Source organism: Chironomus tepperi, unplaced genomic scaffold (assembly GCF_022539635.2).
Source record: "Chironomus tepperi strain 1889 unplaced genomic scaffold, CSIRO-AGI_Ctep_v1 contig_123, whole genome shotgun sequence".
NCBI lineage: Eukaryota > Metazoa > Arthropoda > Insecta > Diptera > Chironomidae > Chironomus > Chironomus tepperi.
Genome location: NW_027226245.1, coordinates 1,525,984 through 1,545,928, shown reverse-complemented (window position 1 = coordinate 1,545,928; position 19,945 = coordinate 1,525,984). Strand labels below are relative to the sequence as shown.

Here is a 19,945-nt window from a genome sequence, read left to right as displayed (position 1 = left end):
ATTTCGAACAACAATCGGATTTCCATGTGCGGAATTTAATTTAAAGGGAGAGATAATTGGATTTTATAGTTTTTGGAGCACATGGAATGTAAACTGAAAGATTTTTTTCAATTTTTTAACGATAATTTTCAGTTTTGTCTTCTATTAATTTATTATTTTATTATACACGACACGAGAAAAGAAAAATCGTTACAAATATGATTCAAATTGTGAAAAATTCTCATTTAAATTTACATTAATCGCTTATTTGTTATTTAAATCTTTATTTTTCATAATTTCTATTTATTCCTTAAAAATGATTTTATTTTTTTGTTTATATATTAATTTTTTTTTTAATTATTTTATTAATTAATATTATTTTTTTATGTATATCAATTTACGACTTAGTGCCTTTCAATGGATACCGAATTGTATATAAAGTTATGCTTTGTAAATGTTTTTTTTTCTTGTTTATTTATGAAACTTTATGGTTTTAAGTTGCTTTTTTTTACTTCCCAATAAACTTTTTTGAGCTCAACAAACAATCGGTGATTTTGAAGACATTTTTAAGCATGTTTTTTTGTGATGTTAAGTGCTGTAGGTTGAATCAGATTGTCTTTGTATGGATAGCATTTGACTTTAAATCAGTTTTTTCAAACTTTTTAGTGCCACGGCACACTTTGGTGTTGAGCCATATCCAAAATTATGCACGACATGCAATTGATGGCATTTTCAAAGATTTTAGGATGCACACGTGTACGTACTGCGGCATTTAGTTTGGACAACATTGCCGTAGATTGACGTTCCTGTCTAAATTACAAATCTAGAGAAACTTGTTTCTCAATTTTTGTGTCTCTTAACGGAATCGACTGTCATTGCATACTATATAACTTGCTGATGATACCGAAAAGATTGAAAATATTTCGTGGAATCAGAGTCATGCTGATTAGCACTAACAGACAAACAGACAACAGATGACAATTATGTGACACCTTTCATCTTTAAGTGTTAAAATTTGCTAAAGCGGCCGTTATGGTGCCATCAAGTAAAAGCTTTCGAGACCAAAACTTCGGAGATTCCACGAAAATTCGTCAAAACCGAGCCTTCGGTTACTTTTTTATCTTTAGGCCACCATCATGTTTTGCCGTCAATGTGCTGATGCAAAGTCGCTACATCGACTATGCCAGTGTTGTCCAGACGTTTTTGTGCCATGACCAAAAATACACACAACAGGTTCATGGCCTATCTATATCAATTCGGCGGTACACTAATGTGCCGAGGCACACAGTATAGACAGCACAGAACTATCCATAACTATGCCATGCCTCCCCGTCAAATAATTCAAATCTCAGTCATAATATCCAACTAAAAGCGCTCAACAATCACAAAAAAATTCAGCTTAAAAAGTCATCCAACTTGATTCACGATTTATGTTGATTCATTCAAGTGGTTTGCGATGTTTGTTTTCACGCTTTAAAAAAAAAAGTTCACTTTCATGGGAAACAATCAATTGATTTAAGAAGAAAAGAAGAAATAATAAAAAAAAACTTGCTTTACTTCCATCATTGTTACGATTTAATATGATTTGAGTATGTAGTCGCATGATGAGGAAACTTTATGCTTTTGGCCGGATTTTTGCCTTTTTCTTATTAATATCTTGTTTGATATCTCTTGTCTCAATTTAATGGGAAGTAAGTTTTTTTTTTTCGCTTATTTACTGCTTACGATATCATTTACTTTATAAAACTTATTTTTGTGTAGCCCACAATATTTTTAAGTGCCATTGGCCTTCGGCAAAGGTCGCACAAGATACAATTTCTCACCTTGCTTATTCGTATAAATCGGTGCTCTTTGGTAATGATCTACAAGCTGATCAAGTGTATGAAACTTTCTTTGACCTATGCAGTACATGTTACCCTCAACATGTACTCGAAAATGCTTATTACGTCCCGGAGCTTTTAGTGATACAGAAAAGTCGCCGGACTGCAAAAAAAGAAAATTTGACACAATTTTAAAAATTTACCGAAATAAGACATAATTAAAGTACATTTTACTTACATTTGTTTCGGAATCACGAATGAGAAAATCACCATCATGACCATGAGAATTTAGCACAGTGTCACATTGATTTCTTGTTATGGCTCCATAATACCAACTTTTACCGCTTAGTATAGGTCTTTCGGGTTGACTTGTACCATTACCATGTGTACTTTGTAATGTTGCACTGCTATGTACAACATCATTTCTCCTGTCGATAGAATCAGGACCACCTCGATATGGAGTATTATTAAGATATTCTTGTAATTCTTGTAGATAATTTCTCGGTACGAGTCCAATTTGTCCTTTCTGATTACGTGCCTTAAACCATTCAGGATCTGAGGGTGGTCTATCAATAATTTCTAGTCTATCGCCTTTATCAAATGTCAACTCAGTGTCATTATTCGAATTAAATGAGTATAAAGCAACAACAATGTCAAGGACATTCTCAGCCATTGCATATGTATGAAGTTCATCATTATCATTCTCTTCTGTTGTATAATTACTTGGAAACCATCCTGTCTGATTACCGCTTTGTCCTCTCCACCATCCTAAAGGAATTTAATTAAAAAAGTTTATTATTAATAAAGGAATTGAATGTTTTGAGACACAATGTTGAGTTTTTATGAATCAACTTGTGGAATTGATGTCATAATTAGTGATGTAGCATGGGGAAAGTTACTATGACTGTTGTCTATGATTCAGAGGGTGCAAGGTTGCATATCAGGCAATTTCAAAGAATTTTGAAGTTTTAAGCTTCAAACTTATGTCTTGGAACTGATATTTCACTAAAGGAATCGTAACTTTTGCTACAGCACTAACCAAACCACATTGTATCTCTTACCAGACACTTCTAGCTATCAAACAACTACTCACCATCATTGCTTTTCTCAAGTATCAAAATCCTTGTGCCTTTCGTCAATGACAATTCATCGGCTTGTTGTGCTTGATAATTATATTTTACTATGGCCGATCCGATAGCTTCTGACGGATCTGGTGGAAGTTTACGTCCCATTGTCGGCGTCGGTGAGTCAACTTGACGAGACGGTGATGAATTCGGAAGTGTCCTCGTTGAATTTGTGCCTTTTTTCACCTTCTTCTTGAAGCTATCGAATAATGATACTGACTTTTTCTCTTTTTTAACATAATTACTCGGCACATAACCAGATTGATTTCTTGCATCTTGTACACGCCACCAATGTTTACTATCATCCACCAATAAATAACGTTCATTTTTTCTTAAATCTAATTCTTGTGCACCTTGTGCTGAATAATCGTATTTTGCGACTACGTATGTTGCTGTGTCTTCTATATTATTTTTTTTATATTTTCATTCATCAGTCAGTTAATTTAGATAGTCCATTTATAGTGCGACGACGACAATTTGAAGTAAAGAAGAATTAAATAAAATTTATAGACTGAATATGTAATTTATAGGCAAATTCGTAGTAAAAGTTGTTTACCTTGTCTCATGTTTCCTGTTCCTGCCATTTGAGAATTCTTTCGAATCGAAAAAATTTTTAATTCTTTTTGCTGCTGTTTTTTTGGGTCTTTTACAGTCCTTTATCTCCTTCTTGCTAATCTGTGTCTTCTTTTTATCAATGAATCATACAAAAATGTCTTTTTTTTATTGTTTTATGCACTTTTTAGACACTGCTTCACAATTTTCGTTTAAAATCAATTTAAAATCATTAAAAATTATACAATTGGTTCCATTAAAATACACCGCATGAGAACCTGTGGTACACAAAAATAAATAAACACACAATGAGATTTATGCACAAGAAAAACTAAGCGCAGTTAAGCAGCATGGAAATAAAAAGGTCATTGAAATTTCAGTATAAAATATTTTTCCCAAAGCGAAGCACACGAGGGGGAGAGAGTAAGAGACGATATGGTAGTAGGGAAAAAAAAATAAGGAAAAATCGATAAATGTTTGTTTGTTGTTGGGCGCTACTTCCACCCTTTTTTTTCGGTGTTTTTTGAGACAGAAATTATGATAAGAAATTCACTGGATGTGATGCGTAGGATTTGTTATTTAACGAAAATAGTGTTGAGTTGATGCTCACGGCTTATTATTGTCACTTTATGCTACATAGATAATTGCGAAAATCTCAGAGAAAATGTGACATTTTGTGAAAAATCACTGAAAAGAAAACTTGGCAGCGAGAAAATTTTATTGCTTGAATTATGTCTTTAAGTACCGCCAAAATGTCAAATATTCATTTGTAAATGTTAATTTTTATCGATTTTCTTTCATTTTTACGGCTTTTAATCACGAAATTCATCGAATTTACTGGATTTAATTGATGAAATAAAATAATATTGAACAAATTTAGATTTGCAAGTTTTTATCTCTCATTTTTCACTAATTACACTCACTTTTAATTTACTATTTTATCATTGCTAAGCTGCTCATGTGGCTAATGCTATTACTGATAAGATTTTTATTTCAGCTGGTTCCTCAATTATCCACAAAAATCTTTAAATTATTATTTTTTTTTCTCTTCTTTTGGTTTTTAATTTTTTTTTTAATTCAGCAAAGTTGCTGTGTTTGTATTCGTCGAAATTTGAATCGCAGATGGCCGTTAATTTTTGGTTGAAGGGTATTTTGTTGGTATTGAGTTAATTGAGTGTTTTTGACATTTTGGATGTAATTTTTGTGATTATTTGACTTAAATTGACTTCAAACTTGTGAGAAAAGTTTCAAATTTACAAAAATAATTGAAAGTTCATCAAAAATCAAGTTTAAAAATTGTGGAAAAATTAACGACATTTCAAAATTCAAATTCAGGGCAACAAACTAGAAACTCTTGAAAATTGAGTAAGGCAACTCCAGATTTGTAAAGTCTAGAAGTGAAAGAGATTTAAAAACAAAATTATAGTGTATTATTGACATTCAAATCATAATAAAGTTATAATTTTGTAATAATCATGACCATCATAACAAAGACGACCGACAAGAAGAAGCTGTTGCCAATTCCAACAGCACCATTAGCTGTAAGTAGAACATTTTGCGATTTAAAAAAAAGTTTTTCTTCGTCCATTTTTTAGACAAAATAAAAACAAAAACAAAAATTTTTTAATCATAAAAATGGAAAATTTTGATATAACAAGCTGATCTTATCGTTAATAGATCAGTACATTGTGAAATTTTGATGATTATATGTGAAAGGCAATTAGTTCAAATTGCAATACAGCAATTGTTGATTACTAAACTTTCCAAAAAAAGTTATTTTTTTATCATTTAAAAATGTTTTTGATTAATTTACTAGAGCATGATGAGTTGTGCATCTATAAATTTATGATTAATCTGAGTATCATATTTATCATATTACATTATGTGGCAGTGAAATTAGTCAATTCTATTGTGTCTTATCTGCTTTTGTGAATAACATGTATTTAAATTCACACATTTAAATTACATTACAATATCTTTTGTTTATTTTGCAATATATCTGCCTTATTATCACATTTGTCACCCAAAATTAGCTACTTATCTATCCATTGTATAAGATAAAACTCTATCATATATGCAAGTGCTAGAAATTTCATTATTAAGTTATATCCAGTTAAACAAGTTTTTTAAATGACATGTTTTGTTCATTCTGTGCTCTGTGCTTGGTTGAAGACATTTTTTGGCACATTCTTAATTAAATTTACATGTATATACGTCATATTTTGTTAATCTATTATGACTTAGTTATAATAAGTACGAGTTATTTACTGTTAATGTCTAGCTACTGGAAAATGATGATTTGAACAAGATTTGAAAGTTGCATTCCAGTATTATAGCAAATTATCAAGGTTTAGACACTAGATTAATTACAAAATTGTTGATTTTTACAATTTTCTCGATTCAAAAATCATAAAATTTACAATTTTTACAATTTTATTGTGAAAATGATTTAAAAATTGTAAAAAATCTCAAGTTTTGCGATCATGTTCATCAACTCCATTTGCTGACTCTGACAAATTAAAATGCAAATGTGGCTTTGCAAGTAGACATAGTTCAAACGATAACTAAGTTTATTGAGATTTTGAAAAGTTTCATACATTATTTCAAATAATTCTGATGTATTATAATGCAGTTTAAAGCTTGAAATACTTCAATTTTTACGTCCCAATATGATCACATTCTAGATCATTCGGTACTGACATCATGGAATGCTGAAATTTTAGTTCAGTAATAAGTAATTGTGAACATGTGTATTATAATTGGCAATAGAAGAAGATTATTGAAAATAGGCCTTATTCTAGCCTATATAATCACTCGTGATCATCCGTTATCTTTATATATATTCACGAGCATATGACAATCTGTCAATCATTCTCAGCTAAGGTCAGTTCCTTTATCAATAGAAGCGTAATTTCAAATTGAGATTTTGTTTTGGAAAATTAAAGTTTCTTAAGCATCGTCCATTTTATTACTCATAGAAACCTAACTTTGCAGGGTATGAAGCTTTAATTTCGTCATGCTTTATGGAACTACACTCTAGTGAAGTACTAAAGATTCCACAGAAAATCTCGATCACGATCCTGATAGCAAGAAAGCATAATAGTAGTCCTGAATAATATTTTAAGAGTTTCAGTCTAGAGTTAGCAGGACTTTGGAGTCCGAACTCCCAAAGTTTGGACTTTTGGGACGTTTAGAGCCCCCAGAACATTGGAGTTCTGCCAACTCTGTTTCAGTCCCTTCAGCAACCAATTTGAATTGTGGAACAATAAAAGCTTAACTTTATCAATAGCTTAGAAATCCTTTCAAACTACCCGGAAGCCATGCAACAATCATTCATATAATTGCAATGCAATCACTTTCATAAACATTATATTCTACTCAATGAAATTCTTGAAAATTCTCAAAACAATTCATAATATTTTACTTTTAAAAGTATATGAACCCATAAACTTATTAAATGCTTATAAACATCTAAAATGTTTAAATTCATTAAGCATTCGCACGGCTTTCGGAATATTTTTGCAACAATGTTAAGTGATACTGTAAATTCAACTGCTTTCTAAACAGCCATTCAATGTTAATTCATGATACAATTTAATTAATTGTGTAAATGTTTGTTGATCCACTTACTTGCGGGCCATACTGATCAACTGTGATCCATTGCCTCTCTTAGTTGCCTAATACCTAATACAACACTACTAACTAACTACATCTCTCAATATTTCATTTCAGGACGCAACAACACCATCATCAACTCATGATACCGAAGCAGCAGTCGCATATGCACGTCATCGTGCCAGAACAGCAACATTACTTGTTTGCTTGCTAGGAATTTTGGTTCTATTGACAGGCGTTCTTGCTGGTGTTTGTTTCTATCGTCAATATTTGCGCGAAAAAGTCCAAAGATTAAATCTCTATATGCCATATGATCAACAAGATTTAAACAGCAATGATAATGTTCAACTTAATTCACGCTTTAGAGATGGACCGACATATGCTGAATCATTCAAAACTCGCGATAGTGATAGTGATGATAATGAGTAATGAGAATTTTTTTTTTATATTGAGTAATTGCTTGGGGGTTGTTCATAAATGATGAGAAGATATAGAGCAGTGGTGGGCAACCTTGAATTTTTTGTGGGACTTAATGGTCGTAAGCCTTGACTAAAACCGCAAAAGACATACGGTTTGTGTAATTTTAAACAATATTTGGTACCGTGGCACACAGGTTGTCCATCACTGCTATCGACATAAGGCCACACTGATGGATCTTGGTAAATTAGAGGATATGACAAATCCATTTGACGAACATCATGTATGAACAACCACTTAATCAAGCTAGGAAATGATCAGTTCAAATTACAGAACTTTCCAGGCTTGAATATCGTGACTAAGTCAACTTACTGCCATATGCCTATATTAATCTATATAAATTTGTAATTCTAGTGACGATTACGGCGATGACTTTAAAAGTCTCCAAAATTTCTTCAGTCAAATTATGGCCCAAATGAATCGTGATCCAATGAGAGATATCCGACGAATGGAATCAGTATTTCCACAACTTGATGACAATATGATTCGTAATAAATTCTTTAAAGAGGAATTTGAAATTAAGGATGACGAGAAGGAAAGTTACTCAGACATTAAGATTCCAGATTTTAGAGAAGGACGTCGTGGACGTTTCATTCATGATTATAAGAATAATCAGACAACAATTGTTGATGAGGAAGCAAAGAGATGCTTTGTCTATCCACTTGACTATACAACAACATTACCACCACAATCAATGTATGATATTATCTTAAAAATGCAAACAGGATATTATTATCCAGACACAAATGTCCTTCGTAAGAAGATGCGTGTCATAACACCGGAATTGGATCATGATGATGAATATGTTTCGGATAAGATTAGATCTGTTTGTAGCAGGATGCATATTTATAAATTAGAACCATTTGTTGGTGGTGTTTATAAAAGATCAATCATGTCAATGACAGATGATGCTAAATTTGCTGAATTTGCTGGTAAAGGTGTAGTTGAATTAGATTTGGTCAATTTGGACGAAATTAAAGCACAAGAAAATTCTTAAAAAAATCCCTTTTTAAATGCAATTCTTTTTGTAATTTTGCTTGATTTAGTCATTCCTAAGATAAAAAAAAAAAACAATACTATCAAGTATAGAATGTAAAATAACAATTTATGCCACTATATAACAATTTAATAATGCAAAGAATGTGATTATGACCTGATCCAATTGAGATGTTTTTTGAATATCACTAAAGTTAATTTTTAAAAATCAAAAAGTTCGTTAATTTAGCTTCAATTTTTATGTGCAACAGATAATGTTCTCGATATTCTTGTTTACTCTGCAACTCGAATTTAAATCTCTTGTTTTAATTTAAAAAAAAAATTGTATTAAATGTTCGTGTTTTTTCACTTTATTAGCTACAATTTAATTTCCTTTAATTTTCTTGGAATTTAAATGCATGCATCACAATTGATAATCAAGAATCGAAAAAAAAGTAAAAATAATAAAATACTATTTTTATTAGAAAATATGACGAGAAAAATGATAAAAATTCAATAAAAATAATAATGATAATAGTGAGGTTTGTGTCAGATTGTATAGAGGCATAATCATACATACCTAAAAGTAGGGGTTAACTTAGGGCTTGATTTCAAAGAATCGGGTATTGGTCAACGACACAACGGGAAACCCACAGATTCCCGCGGGAATTCCGCGGGTTTCCCATTGTGTCGTTGACTAACATTCCAAAGAATCTCGAGTTCTAGAGTATAGAGTTGCAAAACAGGCACTAGTAACAGGCAAAAAACGTACAATTTCTTGATAAATTGTACGGATTTGTAAGAAAAACCATACACATTATCAAGAATTTATACGGTTTTTGCTTGTCACAGGTGCCTGTTTTGCAACTCTGGTCTAGAACTCGGGATTCTTTGGAATGTTAGCCAACGACACAACGGGTCATATGATGTCTTTGACTCGGTTCTTTGAAGTCGTTGACACGATCATTTGAAGTCTTTGACTCGATCTTGAGCATCACATATATTGGCAAATTGCCAATTCCTATGGTAAAGCCCAATAGCTTAGTGGTGTGAGCACTTGACCGGCAATCGAGAGATGCGTTGTTCGGTTCCCGTTGGGGACGAATTAGAATCAAGAACCGTTCCTCTCGTAGAAGTCATCTAAAAGGGGCGAATGGATTGGGGTTCTTAGGGACAGTCAGTCAATGTGATTTAAACAGCAGGAATTTCCAGAAATTCAATTTTGTAATGCAATAAGTGAATAAGTGGTCCCCAGCTGACAAATGAGTAATTATTTATGTTATTAAATAGGATTCGAACCAAAACTCAGATTTTGTATGGAAAAGTTGACTAAATTCCATTTAAAATTCAAGTTGACTCATCTGAACCATTATATTTAACTATAAAATTTTTTAATGTGCAATTAACAAAAAAAAGTATTATGAACCTTCATTTAACATAAATATAGAGTTGGGCAAAATCGTATTCGAATATTTGCCCAACTCTACATAAATATCATCGACAATCCCTAACAGGCGATGGGCATACTCAACTAAATGAGCATGTTCATGACTTTATTCCATCAATGTTAATGAGCATGTTCAATTTAGTGAGCATAATCATGCTCCTTGACTGCTTATCAAGAATTACCATTTGCCCCTAATTATTAGAACTTAAACCTTAAATCCCCTCTCATTAGCCAACGTCCTATAATCAGACAAAAACCATATCTTGCCTTGATCATGCCTCTATATAATTCTGATAACAACACAACATGATGAATATCTGATTAATAAACCCAAAAGCAAAAAATAAGAATCCCCTAGAAATTTCTCAAAAAAAAATAATAATTGAAATTAATGTAACCAACCAAAACAGATCGTGATTGTACTATGAATTATTGACGATTATTGAATGAAAAAAATGTGAATAAAAAACTTTTTTTTTTGGTTTTTGATAAACTAAATATTTGGAATTTTTATTTGAAAAATGATTCGGAAGCTGGTTGACTGATGTTTGCTGTTATGTGGAGGGGAATTTGTGGTCCGAGATGAAGCTGAAATGGAGGGAAATTTTGAGGGTTTTAGTGTGATTAATTGGATTTTTTAGAAAATTTGTATGCAAAATTGAGTTAAAGGGGACATTAAGGAGTGACGTTAATCAAAGGTTTGGAAACCATAGGTCGAGGATTCGATAAGAATCCCAAACAGACAAAAGAACCGCTTTTAAGTACCTTAATGGTGTATATGCACCATGAAAGCATGCTATTTGCCTGTTAGGAATTCTATATTATTTCATGGCATATTGTTGATATTCAGCTACGTTTCCAGCTCTGATGTAATTCATTACAGACTAAAACGGTGTCTAAAGCTATAAACTCGGGTAGTACAAATGCAATGAACCACAATTTTGCCGTAAAAATGTGTCAAAACGCACCAAAATGAAGTCGTCAGGGCAACCACGCGTTATATCGTTTGAATATTGCCACAACGGTCCCCTTCCAAGCATAGAGTACTATCCAGACATCAAACGTTCCAACTCACCCCAAAAAGTCCCAAAAACAATTCAACTTACATCAATATAAAGCACCTCATCAAACATCTTGACCTCATCATAATTGTCAATTTTCGGACTAAAAACAATCTTGAACTCAATGACTCTCAAGTCTTTCTCATTGAACTCGGCCTTTTGGAATATTTCCGTCAATGTGTATGGGCTTCGGTCATCAAATTTAACTTTTGGACTCATTTTCTCATTGTATGTCTGATTAATTTGATCAAAATTCTCCTTTGTCTTTGAAATTATTCTGGAATGAACTTTACCTTCTATAAAGTCAAATGAGTGGCATCGTCTGACTTCATATGTCTGTTCCTCAGATAAAAGGAGTTGTCTATCTTGTCGATTGATGTATTTTGTGGGAAAATCTACAATTTTGTAGGAATTGACTTTGAAAAATTCAGAATAAGGCAGAAATTCAACCAAAAAGTCAGGAATTGAAGCTTCACTTCTAATAGCAACTGATGTAAAGTCAGCATGTAAATATAATTTGATGATTTTCTCATAGACGTCGCCAATTTTTACATCCCCAAAATCCAATGAATATTCAACCAATACCAACGGCAATGGAACCACAACCGAATTATCACAACATTGCTCCCGACATCCAATCAACTTTTTTGAATGCCTGAATTTCTCCACAACATAACGATCATAAATACTTTTATATGCACAGTAAATGTCATCGGCTTCGAGCGATTTAGCAAATCCATATTGGGCAATAAAGTTGATAATGTCATGTGACTGTGGATATTCATTGGGATAGTCAAGTGCCAAAAAATCACCATTTTCAATCTCTTCATCGACTATTTGAAGCATTTTACCACTAAATATTTTATGTCGTTTTTCACACATTGAAGCTTTTCCATTTTCACCATAAACTAGTCGTAGTTCTTTTGGCATCAAGTCACAACTATCGCCTGCCGAGAGACTATCAATTGATGATTTTGTATTTGTTGTTTTGCGCTTCTTGACTGACTTTTTTCGGGCTTTCTTTTCTCGCTCCACGAGCAGTTCTTGAAATTTTAATTTGGCTTTTGAGACATCCTCAACATTGATTACTTCCTCATGCACGCGTATGCGATCAACATACTTAAACATTTCACGTAAACAATCATATTCAAATGTTTTATGTAAATCATATAAAGACTTTCGGTTGATGTCAAGTAATGTTGCCATGGGCATGGTATTCTGACTGTAGAATTGGATCGGAATTGGTGACTTGTCATTGACTTGAAGGTCAAATTCAGTCTCAAAAATCGGCATGCAACCAGGAAAAATTGAAAATTTTAAATCACGAAAAATATTTTCAGCTTCATCTAAAGTAAATTCTGATGGAGTTCTGCAGCTTAATTTGACATATCCTTCGATCAACTCTGCTGCCTCATTCTCAATTTTCGGTGTTATGACTTTAATTACATTCTTGAGCGGATTGATATTTGATATACACAAGTTATTTATTGTAATCTCGTGCCATGATTTTGTTATCTCAAAATAAGTTTTCGTAATTAGCACATTAGGGTTGCAATTTGTTATTTTGATATGAATGTCATAACAACTGCCACCCACCACTTGACAACCAATTATGGATGAAAAATTAAATGCTAAAAATAAAACAAATGATTTACATAATAAGTAATGAAGAAGTTGAGATGGAAGGTTGTGAATAAATTAAGAATGTTGAAGGTCGTTATTGAGGGGTTTAGAGCGCATTTTTTGGGAAGGTATGGGATTTGGTATCTGGAGTATTTATATAATATGGTAGATAAGCATGTTGAATGGTTTGCTGTGACAAATCTGTCGATCTAACAGAAGAAGTATGACTCCGAGCAATGAATCCCGAGTTGGGCTCGAACCCCATCCCACGATTTCTGGTCTCATGCATTTACCAGAATGCCGCCAGAAGACACCAACTAAGGATTCTCGATACTGAAACCAAAGGTGTCCTAGTCTTTGTGTCGAGATTTGTCTAAACCGAAACAATAAGGATATCTCTTTCGGACTCAGAAATTTGTCTTAATTGAGGTTTCTTGGAACCTCAACTGAAACGGTATATTGAAATTTTCCGTCTACACAGCTACGCATGAGTGTCATAGTGGCTACAATGTTCAGTTCATTGTACCAACAAAGCTAAATCCTAAATCACAAGACGGATTTGATGCTGACACCAAGCCAAAGTCACACCGGTCTACGGACAGATATTTTGTCGGTTAACAGATTGTTGCTGTTTGGATATGCTGTTATTAGATCCTTTTATCCTACTCAAAATGTCCAACCTGGACTCGTATCCCACCTTTCCCTTAAAACATGCTAAATATTCTCAATTTGACTCGAAAAAAACAAACTCCTACCTTTATTACTTCCATGAAATTGAATGTCAATTATACGATTTTCGAGTGGCTTCAAAATTCCTTCCATTTGACTTAACATTAAAAAACATTGATCCTGTTCATCGTTTGATGTCATTGACAATTTTACTTCTGGTTCTTCATTAAATTTAAATTCTGGAATTTCTTGCGACATCAAATTGAAAAATTTAGTAATTTCTTTGGGTGAGACTTCAATGGATTTTAAGGAATTGATGTCATTTGAATTTTGAGAATTGCTGTCATTGCTTTCATCCTTAACGTCGTCATTAGTGACATCGGGAGCTTCAAAATCGTCACCGTCATAGAATATTTTATAATTATTTGAATCCTTCTTGTTCCTTAAATTAGATTTCTGTTTCATTAAGCACTGCTCAATGTTCAAAAGATTCTCATGTCGTTTCTCATGTATTGATGTGATTATAGTTGAATTATCCTTAAACTTTAGTTCAAATGAAGCTGTTAACTTATCACTTGGATTACTAATAATGAAATTTGATGTACATGACTGCTTTGGATTGACTATGATGTTCACGTCATTTGACGATAATTCAATTTCAGGATATATTAAATGTGCAATAAGCTTTAATGTCGATTGATATTGACCCAACGAATATGCTGTAATAGTGCCTTCAAATGTACGAGACATGTTGTAATTTTTCAGATGATTTGAATTGAAATTTATGAATATTTTACGACTCTCTTTGACTTTTAGATCAAATCTGACTTTTTGCTCGTACGTGTTGAGTTCATTCACATAAATGCTGAATTTTCCATCAATTTTAAGTGCAACAGTTAGTGGGAGAGCTGATCCGTTTGATATTTCGAAGGAATCTGTAAGTGAAATGATAATTTTGAATACAAATTGAATCAATGTAGCTTAATGTATACTTAAAAGTCATTCCCTGACCTAACCATCTATGGATGACAATTTTAACATCATTAAAGTTAACCCACAAATCTTTCAATCTTAAAAAGTATCACATTATCCTTATGAAACACAACTGCATCATGTCATGAAAAATCTAGTTCACATCTCATAGCTAAATCCCATCCATAAAAAGATTCACAGCTTACCCATTAAGTCATCTTCCTGTCCATAAAAGCAATTGAAAATCAGTTCATTGGTTGAGAAATTTATCGTCGGTTTGATGACATTCGCTTTCAATTTTGATTCCCAAATGAGCTCACGTATTGGAAAATGTATTGAACATCCCTCGATTGTAAAATCATCTATACAACTCAATGCATTCAGTGCATTAAGACAAAATTTCACCACTCGACTACAATTTGGCGACAATTCAAAACGATTTGGTTCAATTGTATAACGAATTTCACTACGATTTTTACATTTTTTTAGTATGATAAAAATCATGTACGATATTTTACCACAATTTGTGAATTTATAGTCGAGATAGTATGAGCTTTTCGATGTAAAGAGTGTGCCAAAGTCAATTATGTTGCATAACGATGGTTCAATTGTAATTGGAAGTTTCTTTACAGTACATCTTATCGGGATTCTCTGTTTGGAACGAAAGAAAATGTATTTTATAGGAAAGAAGGAAGACTAAAAGTAGAGGGAAGTGGATTGGTATGGAGTTTATGGAGCATTTTTGTGTTTTGGTGAATTATTTGGACGCCATTTTGTTTTTTGTCTCACTTCAGATTTTAAAATGTCAATTCTGGATTCAGTTATGAAGATTTTAATTTAAAAGTTACGTCATTTTGTAGAAAAAAGTAGCAAAGATTACATTATCAATAGCTGCAAACGATTTTTTTAAATTTGAAATTTTTATGAAGTTTTTTTGATTTTTTTGGCTCACTTCACGTTTTATTTTGCCTATATTATTCTATTTGAACCTTAAAATGACTAGAACTTAATGAAATCTTAAAGAAAAAAGTGGCAAAAGTGCAGCATAACAAAGTTCAATCGCCAAAACTTTCTAATTTTCATTTTACCAACAAAAATCCTACAAATCACTCCAATCTGTCCACAAAAATGCACTCTTTTCACCAATACAATCCACAACAGAGTCAATAGAGCAATAAGATTAGTTCAAATAACTTACAATAACTTTACTATTGACAATTTCAACAATCAATATATCATGATAATCTCCTGGATCATGAAAAAATTTCTCCAACATGACCACGGTACATTGTTTGCTTGACAAAATGCCACCACGAGGATTAATGTTAAAACATTGATTGTCATGCTCCAATTTAACAAAGAATCGTGCTTTGGTTGTGCTACAATTTTCAATAAAAATTCGCGTATCATTCTTCTTTAATACAACCAAATCGTTAACACATATTTTCTTAGGATTTATGATGATGTCGGGTGGAAGTGACTTGCATTCAATTGTAATTGGATATTTTCTGTTGCTTCCAAGTGCTATAATGTTCATATATTTTATAATTTTACCGGATATGAGTGGAATTATAATTAAATTAAGAATTTTCATTGATTTTCCGCTTATGTGAAACTTTTCATCTGAACATTTAACATCCATTTCGGTATCGTGAAAGTTTTGGAATGTAAAAAATCCATCGATGCTTGTTAAATTCTCAACATTAATGTCTAAAGTTATTTGACTCTCGGCATATCCACTTATTTCATTTGTTTGATTATGAATCTTAATATCCGCTGATTGGCAGTCAATTACTATTGGAATATTGACGATAGTCTCATCAACTGGATGACCTACATCAGACATGACTATAAAAAGTTTTAAGTTCCTTGTAAATTTCCCAATGTAATTTGGAACGATGAAAATTTTCACTTCCTCAAAACTTTTCGATTTAATTTTAATCAACTTTTTATTGCACTCAATTTGCCGGGGATGTTCAGGAAGTAGCCAATCTTTCTCATAAAACTTAAGATCATTTGAGTCTGTAAGATTTTCAATCAACAGCTCAACGACCGTTTGAACAATTTGATGCATCTCAACTTCATTACATAATTTATCATCCAAAATCATCGAAATAATTTCCTTACGTATCAAATAATCATCAACCTTATTGAAAATCTCAACAATCTCATCTCGAGACATTGTTATTGTATCACGCAATTGTTCCATTTCACCACTACGCTCCATAAAATTCTTGATTGATGTTCGTGTCAAGAGTGATGAACATGATTCAGTTGTTATATTATTATGATTATTATTATTCATAGACTCGAGTGATGATGACTTGCTAATTGTGTCAGTGATTGTTGCAGAACGACTTCCGTAAAATTCTAGGAATTCAAGTGGATCATCGTTGCCATTATTCTCAATTTCTAGTCTTATGTCCACATCGAATGGATGGTCATTGGCTAGTTTGAGGAATTTCATTTGTGGTACGCAGATTGCTGATGATGGGAATTGGATCGAGACTGAATCTGAGGTGATGTTGAGGGGTTTGATGACTCCTTGGATGGACAATGTAAGCTTCTCGGCATTTTTGACTTTAAATATTGCCGAATCGATGAATTTTCCAATTTTTCTTGCCAAAAATTTAATTCTGAATTTTTTCACTTCTCCTGCCTTTAAAGATTCAATTTTTGAGGATGCCTTTATAATCCCATCATTCACCGATTGAATTTTATGAAAAAACACTTTTCCGCTAATGTCACCAATATTCTTTAAATTTACATCAATGTTCCTTGACTCACCCACAAAAATATCATCTATATTGATAATTTTATGATCTAATTGAAATGATGGACCGACAACTTTTCCTTTGACAATGATGGATGGATTATAATTGTGACAAATTTCGAGTTTTAGGGCAAGAGTAATGACTATTTCCTTTTGAAATTCAAAATCATCTTCGTCATCGTTTGTGTCCTCGGGCTTGAAAATTAGGTCAACTTTTGTTATCGTTTGGGGTGATAATTCGCCGTTCTAAATGTGGATGGAAAGTGGAAAAAATGTAGAATCATGAGGAAAATTAGGGATATTTTAAAGAGGATTTTTGGGTTTTTAAGGGATGTGTTTACTTAAGCTGGGGTTGTGGATTATCATTTAAATCATAAACGTATTTAGGAGGAGGCAACGGGGAAAGGGGTGAAGGGTAGGGTGGCAGACGTATGAGGGTTGGGTTTTTGGGGGTCAAGTCCTTCCTAATGCCTGCTAATATCCAAAGAGACCGCTTTTAGCTACCGTAGTGCCATTTCTGTATCATAAAACCATGCTTTTTGCCTGTTAGGGTATGCATTTTTGGGTTGTATACTGTATCCAAGTACAGTAAGCACAGTAATGATCTTTGGAGTGCCTGACCCTTGAGGTTTGAGTATCTAACCCTTGAAGTTAACGGCGCTTCAAAAAGATAGCTTCATAAGATTTCATGACGAATTGGGATTGCCGTACTGAACAATATTTAGTATATATATGATCTATTTTGTCAACTTTTTCACATATGTACAGGAAAAGAACTTCAATTCTCCAATCACTTCATGAACATCCTAACAAAATGGACCCAAAAGTCAATGTCCTTTACGCAAATTTCATTATTACTGAATCTTGACTGTATCATGAATTAAATCACTAACCTTACTTAAAAATTCACTTCATAATCATAATACCAGATTACGACAAGAATTCTCAGAAGCCCTAACAACAAGCTCTCAGTTCATCAACCTCTATTAAATTAAAATCCTACCACCCTAACTGTTGTGTAAATAATCATGCTAAAAATCAATATAAAATAACAAGAATAAATTTTTACCATCGGATATATTTCAAGATATTTTAATGACGGATGTTCTTCATTATTTTCATTCGCACAGTGATTTTCAATAGGCATCCATTGAAAGAGTGTTGCAGTCTCACTATTGTTCACAATTTGAATGGATTTCATATCCCTCATTCCAATTAATGTCGGTTGAAATTCAATAGAGTCTTGGACTGAAATGAAAAGTGATGTAAAAACATTATTTAAGTTCTGGAAGTTATGGAGTGACTTCAGCGCATTTTTGTTCTAGCGATCAGGAATTTGTTTGTAAATTTAACGGTTTATTGGAATTTAAATTTTCTAACGGATGTTAAAAATTCAAATTTTCTGAAAGCAACGCTTTAAAAAAATGTTATTTTCAGTTTATGAAATGAAAAGTCATTAATTAACGTAAATAGAGAACAAACTAGAGCTTTCTACGATGTCTGGTAGCCGACATCTCGTCCCTAACCCAGCCAGTCAGTCAGACAGTGTATTATTAAGCACCCTTTTTTTCAAAAATGCGCAAAAAATTCCAGATTCAATTAAAAAATTTTCTGTAACATACTCATGAAAATATTCATTGGAAGTACATTGCACTTTAATAAAATTGACATCCTCTTGTCATTCTCAAAACATATGTAAATCTTCTCACGAAAGTCATTTAATGTTCTTGGTATAAACTCGACCAAAAATGATATACCATCACCTGACTTCATTGCTATCACTTTACATTCAGGTATTATTTTAATTTCACTTTTTGTGTCAATTGAAAATTTATACGAATGATTTGAATAATTTAATATGCAAATATTTGTATATGCAGGCATATCGATTGCTGTAGACGGAAGTTGAATTTCTCTTGGGATATTTATTGATGGATTTGGTGATAAAATGATGACCGGAATGAAAAGTTTTGTATTGGAATTATCGATACTTATGGAAATTTCGTAGCGTCGATCAACTGACTCCTTGTTGAAGGATAATATTGGACGGAATTCAATTTCTAGGAGGATGTCATCGCCATTGTCGAGAATAGTTTGTGGATCTTGACTGAGGGTTGAGAGCTTGATTTCTTCTGGATTGTCGAATTTGACGGAAATGTGGAATGGTTTCTGTGGAATGTGAACGAAAAGGATGTTAGGAAGATTGTGATCATTATTAGGGTTTGGTGGTCAAATGCTGTAGACCTGCCATTTTCATGAACACTTATTATTATGGATTGCATGGAACCAGAGCCAGTACTGGCTTAGGATCATTAAGTTGAATCTAGCGATACAGGCTGCGATTAGTCATAGTTGGTCGATCGTATAAATCTGATATTTCATGTTAAATGGCATTAAAGCATTAGACAGACAGCCGTAATACGATCGACTAAATCACCGCCTGTTCAACTAGATAATATCTCTCTATGCCATTGCATCATTAATGCGATAATACTCACATCATCCTGATTAACAACTTTAATGTGTTCCTTGTAGACTTGTCCTTCTTCGTAGTTCTTAAAACATACATAATTTGGCTGAGCCACTAAATTTGGAATTGATTTCTTGAGGCTTTTGTTACCTGTCATTAAATGATTGCTTAATAGATTATTGAACAATATATCTTGAAGCTATGAGTCTTACCTTTAATTGCATTCTTTATTTTGGTCATTATTTCAGAAATTTTCATAATCTTTGACACAATTTTTTTAATGTTTGCTACGATTTTGAATTATTTATGAATATCTTTGACTATTTTGATTTGAAAATTAAGGTTGCTCGAAGTTTCGGTTTTGATGAACTTTCGGGACCAAGATCAA

General features: G+C 32.6%; 3 protein-coding genes across 3 annotated transcripts; 1 reads left to right on the top strand and 2 right to left on the bottom strand.

Moving 5' to 3' along the window:
* Positions 1–745: 745 nt before the first annotated feature.
* On the bottom strand, positions 746–4,526 carry dock (SH2/SH3 adaptor protein dock). Its single transcript, XM_070636277.1, has 5 exons — positions 4,399–4,526; positions 3,480–3,753; positions 2,893–3,324; positions 2,038–2,567; positions 746–1,962 (listed from the first exon to the last, which is right to left on the bottom strand). The coding sequence occupies exons 2-5, from the start codon at positions 3,505–3,507 to the stop codon at positions 1,753–1,755; spliced, it is 1,200 nt and encodes a 399-aa protein (XP_070492378.1). The 5' UTR covers positions 3,508–3,753; positions 4,399–4,526; the 3' UTR covers positions 746–1,752.
* A 313-nt stretch (positions 4,527–4,839) lies between these two features.
* LOC139087470 (uncharacterized) lies at positions 4,840–10,487 on the top strand. Its single transcript, XM_070636276.1, has 3 exons — positions 4,840–5,016; positions 7,208–7,515; positions 7,922–10,487. The coding sequence occupies exons 1-3, from the start codon at positions 4,951–4,953 to the stop codon at positions 8,562–8,564; spliced, it is 1,017 nt and encodes a 338-aa protein (XP_070492377.1). The 5' UTR covers positions 4,840–4,950; the 3' UTR covers positions 8,565–10,487.
* A 599-nt stretch (positions 10,488–11,086) lies between these two features.
* On the bottom strand, positions 11,087–19,797 carry LOC139087453 (hydrocephalus-inducing protein homolog). Its single transcript, XM_070636257.1, has 8 exons — positions 19,770–19,797; positions 19,586–19,707; positions 18,710–19,256; positions 18,157–18,335; positions 15,513–17,333; positions 14,521–14,965; positions 13,429–14,277; positions 11,087–12,486 (listed from the first exon to the last, which is right to left on the bottom strand). Exons 1-8 carry the CDS (start codon positions 19,795–19,797, stop codon positions 11,087–11,089), a joined length of 5,391 nt encoding a protein of 1,796 aa, XP_070492358.1.
* Positions 19,798–19,945: the final 148 nt, after the last annotated feature.